A 19,308-nucleotide genomic window follows, 5' to 3' on the forward strand; every position below is an offset into this window, starting at 1 on the left:
ATAAACATCAGTTAGCAAATGTCCATTTGCATCCTAGCCTTCAGTTTTTCTGGGTATATACCTAGTAATGGGATTGCTGTATCATACGGCAAATTCTATGCTTAGTTTCCTGAGGAACCACAGACCTGTCTTCCAGAGCAGTTGCACCATTCTGCATTCCCACCAACAGTGAATAAGTGTAGCTCTTTCTCCATATCTTCTCCAACACTTGTAGTTTTCTGTTTTATTTTTTTATCATGGCCATTTTACTAGATGTGAGAGTATATCTCATTGTGGTTTTGATTTGCATTTCCCTAATAGCTAGTGAAGTTGAGCATCTTTTCATATGTTTTGAGCCATTTGTATTTCCTCTTCAGAAAAGTGTCTATGTCATTTGCCAGTTTTTAATTTGGTTGTTTGTCTTTTTATTGTTGTATTGTAGGATGTCTCTATATATTCTGGATATTAAACCCTTATCTGATATGCAGTTTCCAAATATTATCTCTTGTGGAGTTGGGTGTATTTTTACTTTCCTGAAAAATTCCTTTGATGCACAAAAGTTTTCAATTTTGAGGAGGTTCCATTTATCTATTTCTTCTTTCATTGCTTGTATTTTGGGTGTAAGGTCTAGGAAATGACTTCCTATCACAAGATTTTTAAGATATTTCCCTACATTTTCTTCTAAAGTTTTTATGGTCTTAGCTCTAGTCATTTGGTCTTTTGTTCATTTTGAGTTCATTTTTATATAATGTGTGAGATGGGGTCCTATTTCATTCTTCTAGATATGAATATCCAGTTCTCCAAGCACAATTTGTTGAAGAGTGTGCTCTGTTTCAGTTGATTTGACTTGATGGCCTTATCAAAGATCCATTGTCCTTATTTGAGAGGGTTTGTTTTTGAACATTTAGATTCCACTGGTCAGTATACCTATCTTTATGCCAGTCCATTCTGTTTTGATCACTGTAGCTTTGTAATATGCTTTAAAGTCAAGTATAGTGAGGCTTCCCATTTCATTTTTCTTTCTCATGATATTTAAGCAATTCAAGGCACCCTTCACTTCCAAACTGATTATTGGTTTTTCTATTTCTGCAAAGTAAGTTGTTGGAATTTTAATTGGTATTGCATTGAATCTAATAAAATTTTGGTAGACTTGACATCTTAACTATATGTAGTCTTCCAATGCTTATATATGGTATGTCCTCTCATTAATTTAGGTCTTCCTTTATTTCTTTTAGCAAATTTTTTCTGAGTTTTCTGTGTATAGGTCTTTTATGTCATTGCTTAAATTTATCCCTAAATACTTGACTTTTTTCTTGTTGCTGTTGTAAACAGAAATTTTTTCTTGATTTCCTCCTCAGATTGCTTCTTACTAGTGTATAGAATCACTACTGATTTTGCACATTGATCTTGTATCCACCACTTTGCTGTATTCATTTATTACCTCTAGTAGCTTTACTGTAGCTTTTGGTGGATTTTCCACACAGAGAAATATCTTCTGCAAACAGTGAAAGTTTTACTTCTTCGTTTACAATTTGGATGCCTTTTATTTCTTTATCTTGTCTAATTTCTCTAGCTAGAACTTCCAGCACAATGTTGAATAACAATAGTGACAGTGGGCATCCTTGTCTTGCTCCTGATCTTAGAAGGAAAGCTTTCAGTCTTTCCCCATTGAGTATGAGTTAGCTGTGGGTTTTTCATGTATTTCCTTTATTATGTTGTGAAATTTTCCTTCCATTCCTATCCTTTGAAGTGTTTTCATCAAGAAAGGATGCTGACCTTTGTCAAATGCCATTTCTGCATCATTGAGACAATCATGTGGTTTTTCTTCTTTAATTTATTGATATGATACATTATGTTAATTGATTTTCTTGTGTTGAACCACCCTTGCGTACCTGGAATAAATTCCACTTCTTCAGGGTGTGTAATTCTTTTAATGTGGTCTTGGATTTGATGTGCAAGTATTTTGTTCAGGATTTTTGTCTCTATATTTATTAAAGACATTGGTCTGTAATTTTCTTTTCTTGTATCTTTGTCTGGCTTTGGTACTAGGGTGTTGTTGGCTTCATAGAATGAGTTACATAGGTTTCCCTCCTCTTCACATTTTTGAAGAGTTTCAGCAGCAGTGATACTTAATCTTTCTTGAATGCTTGGTAGAATTTACATGTGAAGCCATCTGGTCCTGGACTTTTCTTTTTTTTGGTAGTTTTTTGATGACTGATTCAATCTTTTTATATATGATTGTTTCATTGAGGTCTTCTGTTTCTTATTCAGTCGGTGTTGGTTGTTCATGCTTTTCTAGGAAGTTGTCCATTTTGTCTAAGTTGTCTAATTTGTTAGCATATAGGTGCTCATAATATCTTCTCATTATCTGTTTACTTCTACAGTGTCAGTAGTTGTGTCCCCCCTCCCATTTCTGATTTCATTTATTTGTGTCCTCTCTCTTTTTTCTTTTATAGCCTGGCTAAGGGTCTATCTAATTTATTGATTTTCTCAAAGAACCAATTCTTAGTTTTGTTGATGCTCTCTATTGTTTTCATGTTCTCACTTTCATGTATTTCTGCTCTAATTTCTATGATTTCTTTCCTTCTGTTTGCTTGGGGTTAGTTTGCTTTTCTTTATCTTAGAGCCTCCAGGTAAGCAGTTAGGTCCTTGATTTTTGCTCTTTCTTCTTTTTTAATACAGGTGTTTAGGGCAATAAATTTCTCTCTCAACACTGTCTTTGCTGCATCCCATAACTTTGACATATTGTGCTCTTATTTTCATTTGCCTCAAGATATTTACTGATTTCTCTTATAATTTCTGCCATGACACAAGGGTTGTTTACAAGTGTGTTTAGAACAAAGCAATGTAAACAGCTACTGAAAACTTCTCTCCAGGGATTAATGAAAACAGGAACAATTCTGAATTGCTTGAAATTCTGGAGGAGGACATGGACTGGAGTAAGACCCTAAAAATGCCAAATTAAACAAACAGAAAAAATATCAGGTATGAATTTTCTATCCCTGACCAGCCAGTCCTCTCCCCTTCCCTTCACTTGGTCTCTGTGCAGGAAAGGCACAGAAGTGGCAGACAAGAACTCTCTCACTGGGGACACAGATTTTAAAATCTCCTGGCAGTGAAAAATACCCTCACTGTTTTAACACTCAGTGGACTGGGGAGGACATTTCAAGACCCAGAAAAGTGAGGGGCAAGGAGACTGAGCAAATGAGGACAGAGATGTGTTTCCAGCCCTGAGTCCAAAAGCCCTTCCCCCATCCTGGAAAGAAGCAGCAGTCAGAAGCTGAACTCTGACACAGACTAGCCTCTGAGGACAATTAAGTTCAAAACAGTGCCATCTGCTGGACAGCCCTTTCTTAAGAACACAGAAGCTGGTCTATACACTCTGTACAGAAGCCTGGCCCTGTTTTGGCTGAGAAATAGAAAAGACCCAACTTTTAAAGCAGGGACCCAAATCAAACCCATATCATGCTAGCCAGTAGAAAATAGAGCACCACTGGAAGCCAGCAGATACGTATTACCACACATAGTGAACTTGCTGGCGTGCCTACCTCCTATCCCTGTGGCAGGCCACAGTGGGCACCTGATTGTGGGGAGAAGACTGGGGGACAGAACCAATCTGACAACTGGCCAGGGAGAGAAAAAAAAAAGATAGAGATCAAAGTCAACCAACAAGAAATCCTTAGGCAAGGGAACAACTTCCAGAATAAACCAATCAGGAAAGTCAGATGCCAAGACACCACTAAAAATCACAAGCCACATCAGGAAACAGGAAGATATGGCCCAGTCAAAGAAAGAAACTAACATGTCAACTGAGATTCAGGAGTTGAAACAACTAGTTATTGATGTTCAAAAAAAATCTTTTAAATCAAATCAAAGATGTGAGAAAAGATGTGACAAAAGAGATAAAGGATATAAAGAAGACACTGGGTGATCATAAGGAAGAATTCATAAGCTTGAAAAAACAAATGGTAGAACTTATGGGAATGAAAGTCACAATAGAAGAGATGAAAAACACAATGGAGACATACAACAGCAGACTTAGAGAGGCAGAAGGAAAGATCAGTGAGATGGAGGACAGGACATCTGAATTCCTGCGCACAAAAGAACAGATAGGGGAAAAATTGAAAAATATTAGCAGGGTCTCAGGGAATTGAAAGACAACATGAAGCACATGAATATTCACATTATAGGTGTCCCAGAAAGAGAAGAGAAGGGAAAAGAGGCAGAAGGAATAATAGAGGAAATAAACAGTGAAAAATTCCCAACACTTATGAAAGACATAAAATTACAGGTCCAAGAGGCACAGCATGCCCCATACAGAATTGATCCAAACAGACCTACTCCCAGACACTTACTAATCAGATTTTCAAATGTCAAAGACAAAGAGAATTCTGAGAGCAGCAAGAGGAAAACAATACATCACATATAAGGGAAGCTTGATAAGACGAAGTGCAGATCTCTCAACAGAAACCAAGGAGGTGAGAATGCCATGGTATGACATATTCAAGATACTGAAAGAGAAAAGGTACCAACCAAGAATCCTATATCTTGTAAAACTGTCCTTCAGAAATGAGGGAGAGTTTAAAATATTTACAGATTAACAGACACTGAGAGTGTTCATGAACAAGAGACCTCCTCTACAGCTAATACTAAAGGGAGTGCTACAGACAGATAGAAAAAGACAGGAGAGAGGTTTGGAGAAGAGTGCAGAGATGAACAAATGAGGTAGTAAGAGGGTAGAGAGTGGATATTTGATTTTGAAGGAGTATAGAATGTTCTAGAGGATTGATTGTGTAGATCAAGAAATGGATAGCTGAATACAGTGTGATGGTAGCACAATATTGTAAGCTCAATGAAAAAAAGATGACTGTGAATACGGTTGAAAGAGGAAGGTTAGGGGTCTGTATGACACCAGAAAGAAAGATAGAAGATAAAGACTGGGATGGCATAACTTAGTGAAACATAGAGTGGTCAACATGTACAAATATAAGATTGTTTTTGCATCAGGGAGCAGCAAGGAAGAATGAAGTTGTGAGGTATGTAGCAAGAACAGACCATGAGGACAGTAGGTTGAGTGAAATAAACCAGAATTGAAAAGACAAATATTATAAAGGCTCACTAATATGGACTAATAACAGTGCATAAACTCTGAGAATTGAATCTGGGAGCATGGGCTATAACGGGAAGGCTTGTGTGGAGGTTCCTAGCTTGTAAGTTCCTACAGCAGTCACATTTATTCATGAGTTGTAACACTTATTTCTAAATTTTTGAGATTCTGAGCTGTTTCTGTGGATGGGGTCAGTCCCTATAGCTTTAGGTGTTTGTGTGGCACTTGGGACTTGGGGCCAGGGTACAGCAACTGTGAGTGTCAGCATTGCCCCATAAATCAACCACTAGAGAGGCTGAAAAGGAGATCAGACTTTGAGTGGAGATGTGAACATTATCTCCTTTGCGAGTACCACTTTGACCCATGGCTTATTTAGAAGTGTTATATGGTAGATGCTTAGAGATTTTATGGTTATATTTCTGCTTTAATTTCTAGTTATTGATGGCAAAGTACAGAGTCTGTTATGATATCAATTATTTTATATTTGAGCAGTTTTGTTTCATTTCCAAGAATATAGTTTATCGTGGTGAATGTTTCATGAGAATTTGGGAACAAAAGTGTGTCTTCTGTTGTTGAGTTCATTATCTTAAATACTTAAATAAGATCCTGTTTATTGACTGCCTTGTTAAACTCCTCATATCCATGCTGAGTGTGCCTAGTATTTCTTTTAGTTGCTGATAATTGAGGGTTGATGTGCCCATCAGTATTTGTGGATTTGTCTATTTTTCCTCCCAGCTCTATCAGTTTTGGCCTCCTATATTTTTGTTTTTATTTATTGATTGGTTTATATAGGGATCATATATTGTATGCCTTCTTAAGCACCAATAAATGGATAAACACCATTCTATCATTCCAGGTAAATCAGCAAAAGACAATACTCCTTCATTTAGGGCTTTTTCTTCTATAACAGAAGCAAAAGTTAACATATCAACCAGGAAATATATTAAAATATGGTTGAAACAAACATGTTATGTTATGTTAATTACACTTAGAGTAACAATTAAGAGAATTAGAATAGTGATATATTGCTAAAGGCAAGAGGATAAAATAAGTTTAGGGTACCATTAAAATATAAATTTCACAAAAAACATAGCTTAAAGTCAATACATAAAATTGAATGTCAATAATTAAAACAGAAAGATTAAATATCAACAAGAGCTATTTCTTTGAAAGGACTAAGACAATAGTCAAAAGCCTATCAGTATTGATCAAGAAGGAAAAAAATTATAAAGAAATGACATTTTAATAAGTGTAGACAAATAATTAAGAAAGAAATAAAATAAAAGAATATTACTTTCAACAACATTTTAATAGTATGTTTAAAAATTAAAATTAAACTTAGTTTTTCTATGTATCTTTTCCAGAGGAACACAAGGAAATTAGCTAAATATATTTAACTTAGTAATTATGTGTTGAAATCTAAACATAAACTATCAGCATATCTAGAGTATTTTAGGGACAATATTGCTAAAAATTCAATGAACAACACAATGAAGATATCAAAGTCTTTGTCTTCTAAAAATTTTCATAAAATAGAATAATTACCAAGACACTGAAAAAAATATTGTATCTTTTATATCAAACAGGTCAAGGGCACTCAGTGGCATTTATGAATATATACATACAAAATGATTAAATTATTTCCTAATTAAAATCAGCAAAGTATAAACATTCTCATAAATAACCATTACCAAGTAAATATTACCTCAACAATGCAAGGATCATGTGTGATTTAAAAATATAAAATGGCATTCAGCACATTAAAAATGTTTAAGGAGAACTTCAGTGGCAGATTTCCAACACAAACCGTAACAGCATGTAATGAAATTCAACAGCAATTTATGGTACAAATTAATAGCAAGTTCATAGTAGAAGGGGGCATTTACAAATGGATACTAGTACTACTGATAACAAAAATAATAGTTAACTTTTATTGGTACTTTAATATGTACAAGTTTTTTCTGAGTTATTTACATTTAATTAAATGTTTTGAACCTTAAAACAACCATATGATGCTATTATATGTTAGAGATAATGCCTAAAAGTTTGATGTATGCAAAGTCATATATACTTAAAAGCTAGCATATTTATACAATGCCATTTGGTTTAATTCAATATGTGAGTAATGAAAGAAGAAAAACATTCATAGAAATGTTAATTTTTTTATAAAACAGTAAAATCTTTTTATACTGTTTATGACAATTAGAGTCAATAATTGCAGGCATTTCTTGAGTTCTGTGCACACAGATAAATGTTTTGCATGACTAACGCTCACGTAAACCAAATGAAGTTCTGTTTTACACCTATTTTGAAGATAAGAAAGTAAATCTGAGGAAGATTAAAAACTTGATCAAAGTCACAAGCTAAGGAATGAAAGATCTTGAATTCTGTGCATGAAGTTGCACTCCACATCCAATAATTTTAACTACTAGATGACACTGATTTTACAAAACACTCCAAATGCATCAATGAAAGGAAAGCTGGAAATAATTAGGAAATGGGATACAATGTAATCATCAATGATTTTAATTTTTATATAAGAACAAGAAAATTCTTATGATGTAATGGGAACTAAAATAGGGTCCATTACTTTAAATAGCACATAATCCCAGTTTTTAAAACAAGTAACTTTTGTAGAAAAAAGAGTGAGAAAATAAATTGTTAAAAATAGTTATCTTGGTGTTTTGTTTGGTCATTGGATAGAGTGCTTCACCAGTGTTTATTTTTCACTTTGTATTAGCATTGTATATAAATGTGCTGATTCCCTGGGCTATGCCCTTTTTAAAAAAAAGAAACTGACTAATAACAATGCTTAATTAGCACCATTCTGTGAATTATTCCCCAAAGATCTCTGTCCTTAGACTTTGAATATATATCATCTCAGCTCTAGGAAAAGAAAAAAGGAAGTCTGTATTTTTTTGTTGTTTTGTTTTGAATTAGAAAAAAACATATTTCTTCTTGGTGAAACACATTTGACTCAGGCGTAAATAAGATTTTTAAAGTATCATTCTTTAGATACAGTATACATTAGTTCACTATATGTGAAACAAGATTTCTGCATTAAAGTGACATTGCTTTTAGAGTTTAGGAAATTGATTTCTGGTGGAACAATCACACTATCATTGGCAATGGATGAAGGAAAATGGATGCAGAAAACCTGGCATGATTTGAAATCTCCAAATGAAGGTTATTTTTACATGCTATCTTGCAAATAAAGACCCTGCAGTTGATATACATTTAAGTCAAAGAGACTTCCATGAAATAAAAGCAAAGCAATCACCAAGCTTTTTTATGAAGTACACCAAGGAGAAATGGTATTTTAACTTCCCCCAGTTTTTATGATTTGTTTTTTTAAAAAGTGAGTATTAAGTTGAAAAAGACTATAAACCAAGATGCAGAATAAATTAATTGAGCTAAGTGGCACATGTGGGAGCAGAACTAAAAGAAAGTTAATGCTTAAAGCAAAATGGTGGGGAAACAGTTTATATACCTGCTTAGAACAAAGAAACGGTGTGGGGGAATAGGGAGGGGAAGCAAGGAGGACGTGAGCTATGGGGGTTGTCTGGGGCAGGGGGTACTTGGGTACAATAAATCTGCAAAAGCCACCCAGGCAGAATGTTTGTGTAGGAATGGACCTGTCCGGTGAAGACAGTAGACTTGCTCATGCCAGCATGACTTGTTTATCACAATTCCTCCTCTCCCTTAGAGGCAAGGGTCTCAATTAGCACCGCATGGGATCTTTGACACGCCAGACTGCATCAGGTGCTTTTTGTTTCTTCTTTGTAGTTTCCTGAGTAAAATGAGAGTTTAAATATTAGTAAAGTTTTTACTCTTCCAGCTTCACAGTATGTTTAACAGTTACCCTGTCAATGAGTCTTTTTTAATAAAAAACAACTAAACAATAAAAAGAATGGGTATGTCCATCATTTGTCTATGTGACTTAAAATTTTAGCCATATTTTTCAAATTCAGAAATAGAGGCAATTATTATAAAATTATGGCAGTTAAATCCTGAATATAAATTTTGATAGTACATTTCCTACTTACCTAATAGTGGAACAGAGTCCTAAATGAAACACTTAATGTTTTTCCTTAAAGTTAGAATCTATTAATATTTTATATTAATTTAATTCTTAAAATATTTACATGGCTTTATCTGTTGCTTTGATGTGAATATGTATAATTCTTTGAACTAGAAAACCTGCTTAAATCACCAAAGACCAAAGTAAATTAATCCATTACCATGTGCTCATCATTTCCATGAGCTGGACAATACTGAAATGAAATATAGATGAGAAATTGCATAAAGTCTAAGGAAGTCACTTGAAAATATTTTTCATTAAAGAAATAATACATTAACTGCATGGCATATCAATGAAAAACTGGAATATGTATTAACTCTAAAAATAATTTTAATTTACAGAATAAGAACATGAAAAGAAAAGAGTTTATTAATAAATTTGTTTACAACATAGGATATATTGTATGTTTTTAATAGAGTTTAACACTAGCTTAAAACAAATGATATAGTACCTATAAATATGTTTTCACATTATTTTCACGCTTAAACTTCCTGCACAGCTATATTTGAATTAAGTGAAGGTGTTCCCTCCATCCCAGGCTTGCTGTTTGATAAAAGCAATCAGAGAATATTGAGAACTGGGAATAAAAAACACCACATTTTTATGAATCAACAGTGTTTTCTTTCTACCCAATGCAAACATTATGAGGCAATTGTTCAGAATATTTAAAAAGGAGACTCTTGGGAAAATCTGGGGTAGAGATATCCAATAAGGATGTAACTCTCTGTATGATCACTGCAGAGAATTATAGTTTCAAGAATATAGTAAATGAACATGTGGATTGAAAACAAATAGGGAAGATGCACAATGGCATATCTATTGCAGGGTTTAGTCTGTGTATATTATTTTAAAGTAATTTTTTACTGACTCATATGGCCTTTCAAAAAGACTTTCAAAATACTCCATTAAAAACTTATGGTTTGGGGTGACTTTTCTTATTATTTTCTTTCTAGATCTTACAAATTGTGGATAAAGCCATGAAAAACTATACAAGGCCAACATTGTACATTCTTCTGGGGTTGACAGATGATGCAAACTGGCAAATTGTGCTATTTATTTTCTTATTTATAACCTATGTTTTTAGTATCTTAGGAAACCTGATGATCGTCACCCTCACTGTCCTTGATTCCAGCCTTAAAACACCCATGTACTTTTTTCTGAGGAACTTTTCCCTTTTAGAAATTTCAATGACAACAACTTGTATTCCTAAATTTCTGGTCAGTATAGCAACAAAGGACAAGACAATTACCTATAATGCTTGTGCAGTCCAATTGTTTCTGTACATTTTATTTGGAGCAGCAGAGTTTTTCTTATTAGCAGCCATGTCCTATGACCGCTATGTGGCCATCTGCAAACCCCTGCATTATACAACCATCATGAGCAGCAGGGTCTGTACCAAGCTGGTCTTTATTTCTTGGTTTGTTGCATTTCTGGAAGTCTTTCCAGGGGTAATCATGGGTCTACAGCTGGATTTCTGTAGAGGCAATATAATTGATCATTTTCTTTGTGACTATGGCCCTGTCCTTCAGCTCTCTTGCACAGATACCAGGCACATAGAACTCTTCTCTTTTACTTTAGCCTTAGTGACACTTGTTGTTACCCTGATGCTAGTGATTATCTCCTATTCACTCATCATAAGGACGATTTTGAAGATTCCATCTGCACAGAAAAGGAAAAAGGCATTTTCCACCTGTTCTTCTCACATGATTGTCCTCTGCATTTCATATGGAAGCTGTATCTTTATGTATATTAAGCCTAATGCACAAGAAAGGGTGGCTTTAAATAAAGGTGTGGCCATGCTCAATAATTCAGTTGCCCCACTCCTAAACCCTTTCATTTACACTCTAAGAAACCAGCAAGTCAAACAGGCCTTCAGAGATAATGTAAGAAAGCTGGTTTCTTTCCTATCAAGTAAATCCTTTTGTCTGCAAAAAATTGAAAGAAGTTGAACACCTACTTTGATTGGTGATGTCCGAATCATCTTTATTTTACCTTTTCTTTTATTCCCTCCAACCCATTTTTGCATAATATTCTCCTGAATTCCACTCTTTTCAATAGGTATTTCAAGATCTAGAATTACTTTGATTGAGACAATTTCTCTCTGCTCTAATTTCAAGTCTCTGATTAATCTACATTTTACAGAAAACAGAACTTAAATGTCTCTATTTTTGTCATGTCTTTGTAATTTAGAAAAATAAACATTGGTGTGGAGAATTGATCCTTATACTTCATTTAACCTGATAAGTAGAATGTTTGGCATATTCTTAATAATTGTGAGTTGACTGTACTAAATTTACTGTTTCACAGTAGGGTATCTCATTTAATCTTCATAAATTTCCCATGAGGTAATATTTTAGCTTTCCGTTTTATGGGTGAGACAATCAATGTTGAGAAGAATTAAGAAATGTGCCCAAAGTCAGACAAACAGTAAGGGAAAGCCCATATTCAAATAAATATATTCTGACTCCAAGGCACATATATTTATTATTGTCTTCTGCTGTTAGATGTAACTTACTGAACTGTTTTATACATTTATGTTTATTGAATAACTTGCAATCTTAGAGACTTTTCAGTTTTAATATATAGTTAATTTTCTCGAAGTCACCTTATTTATCTTGAGCAATGAGCTTGTGCTCAAATGCAAAAGGATATCCAAAATGTTCTTCAGGAATTGTCAATATATTCAATATTTGGAATTCACTGAAGACATTTTTTTTGTGCGTATACAGTATCTTATAATTCCCTATTTGTGCTTCATCTCAATGAATTGGGAAAGGATAAAGGGACAGGGACTGTGAAACTCCTTGATGTCTTTCATGGCACATATCTTTGTATAAACCAGGGCATTTTGCAACTTCTGAATATTCTGGTTTACTGTCTCCTTTCAAATGTCTTGGACTACTCTGGTAATTGTTTATCTGTAATTAGTGACCTGCTATTAAAATATCTCACTAATATGTTATTTGGCCTTTAAGTAAAGTCATCAAGGAACAAAGATACCTATCTGTGATAAGACATCATTCTTTTCATAATACAGATAAAATAAGGTGTATACCAGGAAGATGATAATAATTCTGGGATTGTGTGTAATTTATTTTAATCTTATCAGGGCCTCAGGTGTAGAGAAGCATCAATTATAGATCATACGTGCAATTGATAAAGGAGAGCAACTGCGGATCAGTAAGCACTTTGCCTTCAAATGGGTAATATTATTCTGTAATACAAGGCTGTTTTTATTTTTTAGTTGAAACCTGTAGTACACTCATGAAAAGATCTCTCAGGCATAACAGAGTTATGTTAGTTGCTCTTCTGGGGTGACTGCTCTATGCCATTGTTTTAGAATTCCAAAATGTTAGTTCCTAGGTGCAAGAAACAAAAAATAGTGATATTTTAGTATGAACAATATACTCTTGGAATTCACTAATAATTTTGTCTAGCATATTTGAAACTCACAACCAACCAAAAAGATAAATATTAATATTCTTATTTTACATATGTTTAAATTGAGACTCCAAAATTAACTTGCCCATGATTTCATGATTTGAAAACAAATTTGGAATTTCAGAATTCAGTAACCATAAATCCAGATAGTAGACACATTTGAAGCAATAAAATTCTACAACAAATTCCTAAGTATTAACCCCTCCAAAATATAGCTTCTTCCCTTCATACTACTCTAGTTATTGATGCAATTGTAATTATTCCTTTGTTTCATTTCCCACCCCACTTAGAACCATCTTCCTTGTCAATATTTCAAGAATGACACTTTTCTATTGTGAAATACTATGTTGCTTTAAATAATGTGGTAACTCCAATATTTCATTAAAATCTGCCTTACTTTCAAATACTCTTACTAGAATCAGTCCATTTTCTTTCCACTATTTCCCCAAACTGAGCCTTGTGAACCCAGTTTTAAGCTAGTATATTGCCCCAAAGTATTTCCAAGAAAAGCCCTCCACATTTACCCTAACTTTGAAATTTAAAACTTTGCTCAAAATTTCTCTAACCTTTATTCATTAACTCACTGCTGATTGCTACTTAATTACACTGTGCATATCTTTCAAATTTCATGTCATTTTAATTGTCTACAAGCTACGTATGAAGTAGCTGTAGCATTTGGGAAACACGCTAGCATTGTATGCTTCACTTCATAGATAGAAATAGAGTAAATATGAGAAAAAATTCCCCATATATGCAAAAATATTCCACACTGAGCTTAATTAAAAATAATTACAGAAAGATAGGATAAGCCATAATGTTAATGTGCCTATGAAACGCTGCCTATAGGGCATATTAAGACAAGTGCTCTTGAAGCCTGAAAATGGTTAGTCCATATTGAGGGAATGGCTGGGAACAATGACTCTTTAAGAACTTGAATTTTATCTCACGAAAAATGAGTTACATTTCATCTACATAATATCGAAGACGAAAATACTTCCAATGAGCAATAAGATTTATTTATTCATTATATAACAATCAATGAATTTACTATTTAAAAAATCCTCTTCCTCTTTGTGTTATGTAACATCATTTATCAAGGTCCTCTTTGAAAAACTGGATAGCTCAGACACAAGGCATTTAAACAACATGTTCAAGGTCAGAGAATCAGTGTGTGGTCTTGTTGGGATATGAATGTAGGGGGTCTGTCTCCATAGTTATGGACAAATAGTGGGCTATTAGAATTCCAAGCAAAATATATACATATGACCATTATAACTCATAAAACAATAGTGGTTTGTATTGTTAAGTAATCATATACATTTCTGGCAATGTTTTATAAGGAAATGGATGACAATCTCTTGGAGATTGTATAAAATGATTTCTGTGAAAATTAGAGTAGATTAACTTGAATCTCTTCTCCTACTTTATTTTTTCTAAATCTGTAGTGTCTACAGATTAGGTAAAGCACTGTTACTCAAATCTCATGATTACCACATCACTCCTTCAGTGAATATTGCTTATGCACTTTGAATAGAGCAGTCTGAAAGACAAAATATTTGGTAAGATTCACCATACATGTCTATATTTTGCATCCTTAACTGGGTTGTAAGCTTACTGTAAACACAGGTGAAGTCTCAGACTACTCTGCAGACAGATTTGAAACACTATTCTATTACAGACTAAATAAATTACTTAAATTGTTGTATTCACATTAGATTCAAAACTTGTACTTGATCATTTGTTATTATGCATTCAACATTTCCTCTGCTAACCATATTAATGCAGTGTTTTGTATGTGATTGTAGTACCACATCCTGAATGTGCATCATGAATGCTGAATAAGTGCTCTGTTATAGCCAATGCACTGGGTCCTTTTTTTATTTACTGGAATACTTCTATATTAAGTAGTAATTTACCATTCTGAGTATCTCAATGCTAATCACTGTTTGGCATTAGAAGTTTAAGATAATAAATGACAATTTGATCAACTGTCTCTTAAACTGAGAGGTTTATGTATAATTTATGAAATATCACACCTTCAAGCATGTGGCTTGCTGTTCACTCCACAGTTTTCACCAATCTGTACACATCATTTTTTTAAAGACATCTGGAAAACAACTGGTCACATTTTGTCATATGCAGTATAACCTAAGATGCTTAAGAATTTAGTTTTCAAGAGTAATAGAGCAACCATGCATTATCTATTTGATTTGAGACTATAATGCTTAAATACAATGATAAAGAGAAACTTCAAGAACTAGGAACCCTTTGCTGTTGTTTTGAACCAAGGCTACAGTTGAGAATTATCAAGCAGGTTATGAGAGTATTATGAATCCATTCCCCAAAAGCAAGTTATTTATTTCAATATTAAGCTTAAGAACCAGAGAAAAGTTATACTTGGTTTATCTTGTGACTTATTTCCTAGACCTTTCTTCGTGATATTAATTTGGTCTCCATATGCCCTTTGCTGCCTCCCCAAAGGAAAACTATCCTTTTCATTCACACATTGATGTATAAACCAGGGTGACCATGAGCCTGGTTTTCTGTTATAGTTTGGATATTTATCTTTTGCCATGGCAACCCTTGGAGTTTCAAATTTCCTGGATTTTTCACTTAAAATTTTATAGTTTTACAATGACTAGGCTTGGTTTCTAGTCCTACACTTTTAATTTCCAGATTCTGCATTGATATTGTCCAGAGGTATGGGTGATTCATATGTAATGACTATCATTTTCAATTAAAAACCTTGTTAAATCTGAATGACAATAAATAACAACCTTACACTACTCTCTTTATTCCTTTTGGATGCAGTTGGACCAGGACAGAAGTGACTAGGTAGAGCTAACTTCTTTTAGCCTTGGAAGTTGGGGGTGGCACTAGTGGGAGAAGTATCAGACAATGTGGCACCCACTGGTCACATGATGGTCTTGGTACATGATTTTACTCATTTTGCCTTTTATTGTATAAATGTATGGTCAACATCTGTTTTGGAATCTCAGTTAAAAGAAATACCATGCAGTGGATTGGCTTAACAACAAGAATGTATTGGCTCACAGTTTCAGAGGTTAAAAGGTTCCTTTTTTTGCCAGGGTCAGTATGTTCTGGTTGGCCAGCAATCATTGGGATTCATTGGTTTTTCTGTCACGCGGCAAAGCACATGATGGCATCTTCTCTTCTCTCTTCAGGTTCCATTGACTCCCATCTTCTGGCTGGTCCTCATGGCTTCCTCTTTCAGTGTTCAATTTACTTTGCCTATAAGGACTTCAGCCATATTAGATTAAGACCCATCTTCATTCCGTTTGGTCACACCTTAACTAATTACATCTTCAAAGTTCCTATTACAAATGGGTACCCACCCACAGGACCAAGGTTCAGACCTGGTTGATACTTTTGTGTGGAGACATGATTTAATCCCCAACACCATTGGCAATTATCATCTATTTTATTAGCTTTGATTTTGAAGTAAGCTTTAGAGCAGCACTGAGTGAAAGAAACTTCATGTTTAATAAATAATCAACAATGAATCTGCATTTTGAACAAAAATTTATGGCATTGTGTAACTTGTCTAATTGTTGTTGACATTATAGTAAAACATGAAAACTTGAAGATACAAATATGCTGAGTAATATGTAAGAGCTTCTCCAAAATTACTGGACATTTTCAAAAGAATCTCCCTAAATATTAACATTTAATCATGAAAATTTGCTGGAGATGTATTCACATATCACTCTATAAAGCATGACTTCATTTAGGAAAATTCTTATGTTTCCCTTACTTTCAATTTCAAGTTTCTTTGTGTATGCATGAAAGCATTTGTGAAACGATATTCATTAATGTCTCCATTAGCAGAAGAAGGTTTTCCAAATGTATAAGTGATGTCAGCTCAACATCAGAGACATTGGATGCATCAAAAGAAAATCTATTAAGAAGACACTTCCTATGAGCAAATGGGTTTAAGTATATAAATTGATATTATGTATGATAATGGAATACATTTAAAACTCTTGATGTTTAGCTGCATCTAAATTTAGGAAAATAATAAAAATAGGGAATAAGTATTTAATGTAAAATATTCATATAAAATCTTTGTTGAAGGATATAAAATTTTGCAATGAGCAAAATTAAACTACATATTTAATTAATTCCAAGCCAATGGGATTCCATTTCTTATAAAAGCTTATGGGCAATGCATAACTTACAACAGATACTTGTTGACATTTACCATTTGCCATGTGGTATAGTGATATCACTGACAAAAGCTCATCTATAACCATCACATATTTCTCCAAAAGGTAATATTTATTGTACTAAAATATATAGGCATTATAGATAAATCTGTTAAAAATCATTAAAAATTTAAATTGTAAGATCATATTTTTTTCTGTCCACAATAAAACCTGCATGTACTTTTCAATAGCAGCTTTATTTACAATCACCCACAACTGGAAGCAACCCATATGTCCTTCAATAGATAAATGGATTACAAACAAACAAACTGTGAAGCAACAATGGAATATTATACAATGATTAAAAATGTCAGCTCTCAATATACCCAAAATATGGGGGAATCTTACATGCATATATCCAAGGAAAAGAAGGTAGACTGAAAGTCTACATATGCTGACATCCTGGAAAATGTAAAATTGCAAAGAAATTAAACAGATCAGCGGTTGTCAATAATTTGGGAAGGAGAACTAATTGAATAGGTGAAAACGCAGGTTGTGGGGTGGTAAAACTATTCTGTATGATGCTGTGGCAGTAGGTACATGACATTATATATTGGTCAAAATTCATAGTATATTACATTAAAAGATTGAACTTTAATATCTGCAAATTAAAAAAATCATTTATAAGATAGAGGGATGTTGGAATGGAATTCACATTGTTAGAAAATAATCTAAAAGTATTATTATACTATGGTATAACCTAACTTGAGAAGGGTGGGATAAAATGTTGCTAACCTAAGTAATTTGGAGATTAGTATATATTCTAAGAATAAGGTTAAAAAGAATACTACTTAAGTACTGTGCTCTAGGTGGTAAAGTTGATTCCCACAAGTTTATAATTTAGAAATTCTAAAACTACTCTTCATGCACATTGGAATTAAAAAAAAAAAAATGGATATTGGATATTGGGAGCCAGTCTTCTCACTGCTGGAATTGGAGGTTAGAAATTAAAACATGGAGAAAGCTAGAATGAACTCGATGATATTGGATTACAGTTGGAGAAATAGATTGACCTGGCTTCAAGCTCACTGTTCTTCCTTGGCTGTCCTTAGTCTACTAACACACCCCATGGAAAGTCCTCTTCATTATTGTTCCTGGAAGGTTTTTGTTCCTTTATTTCTAGCATTTCCATTTGAATCTTTCTTATAGTTTCCATCTCTCTCGTGAAATTATAATCATGAAACTATGCATGCTATCTACCTATTCCACTATTCTTTTATACATTAATCATGGTTATTTCAATTTTAATTTCATTACCTGATCCTTTCAATATCTCTGTCATACCAGATTCCAGTTCTGATGATTGCTTGCTTTATGTTTACTGGCATATCTCCACTTTTAGTACATCTCATTATTTGCTGTTGAAAGAAATTCAAATTGTTTAATTTAATCTAATCAGGTTTGGACTGTGTTTGAAGTTCGTACTTTCTACAGTTACCCTCAGTCATTAAGGATTTCAGATTTCTTCAGTGATCCTTGTTTTTATTTTGTGGGCTAATTAGTCAGAGTGTTTTTCTGAACATCTAACCCCTCTTGACTTGGTTCTCCCTGCTCATCTTTTTCCCTTGTCTTTGCACTGGTCCCAGAGAGAATTTATTTTTTGGAGCTCTGACGACTGTATTCCACTGCAATGTATACTCCACACTTGTTTGTTAGTAAGGTGTTGGGGGGAGGAGTTTTTTGATCTTCTAATGAAGTTGGTCCTAGGCAGGTAGTATGAACTTGGGTCTCTGGACTGTGGCCTTCACAAGTGTTCCCACCACTGCTCAGGGCTACAGTTTCTCCCCCCTCTTCCACTTTCACAACTGCATGGATTTCCACCAGGAACCTTAGGCTATAATTTTGCGCTTCCTCTCCCTTAAGTCTGTGGCTTTTTTTTTTTTTTTTTTTTTTTGCATAACAGAGGTATGGGAGATGGGTCTGGGCATAGTTTCATAGGTAGTTGCCATTCATTTCCCACTGCAGTTGCTGTCTGCTACATTTTTGTGGTCCTTCCTTGAAGATTTAGTTTTGTTCCATAGAAATTATAAGGCAAAGGGTCTGAGCAGAGTGTCACAGCAGCTGCTGTTCACCTCCCCCAGGCAGCACCATGGGGGATGCTTGCTCAGGATTCTCCTTGATTGTGTCCGTGAGAAACTGATGGGCTTGGAGGACACATGTGGAAGAGAGCCCAAATCCCCCTCTGTGGACCCGTAGGTGTTTCACACTCTCCTGATAGCCCACATTCAACATTTAGCAAATCATTAAATTCTCTGTGTTAATACTCTGTCTTTTTACATGTATGTTTTGTGAGGTTCCTCCACAGATAAACAACAATTTGGTTTCTGTTTCTCCCTGCTGGCACCCGTCTCCCTTTAGATTTAGAAGTTAGTCACTTGCATTGCAACCTTAATTTCAGCATGCTTTTAAGAAAAGTCATTAATTTGCAGTTAGTCCGGCTTTTGATCTTGTTATAATAATGTGAGTGATGTACA

The 19,308-nt window shown here is 34.1% G+C and overlaps 1 protein-coding gene across 1 annotated transcript; it reads left to right on the top strand.

Annotated features, from left to right (window-relative positions):
- Window positions 1–10,144: 10,144 nt before the first annotated feature.
- On the top strand, window positions 10,145–11,116 carry LOC119542745 (olfactory receptor 6C74-like). The gene has a single exon (XM_037847414.1). It carries the CDS (start codon window positions 10,145–10,147, stop codon window positions 11,114–11,116), a length of 972 nt encoding a protein of 323 aa, XP_037703342.1.
- The last annotated feature ends 8,192 nt before the right edge of the window (window positions 11,117–19,308 follow it).

The sequence above is a fragment of the Choloepus didactylus genome, chromosome 8 (genome assembly GCF_015220235.1).
Source record: "Choloepus didactylus isolate mChoDid1 chromosome 8, mChoDid1.pri, whole genome shotgun sequence".
NCBI classification, from domain to species: Eukaryota; Metazoa; Chordata; class Mammalia; order Pilosa; family Megalonychidae; genus Choloepus; species Choloepus didactylus.

Excerpts from the sequence above, each read along its gene's own strand:
- LOC119542745 (XM_037847414.1), top strand. The coding sequence starts at position 10,145 with ATGAAAAACTATACAAGGCCAACATTGTACATTCTTCTGGGGTTGACA.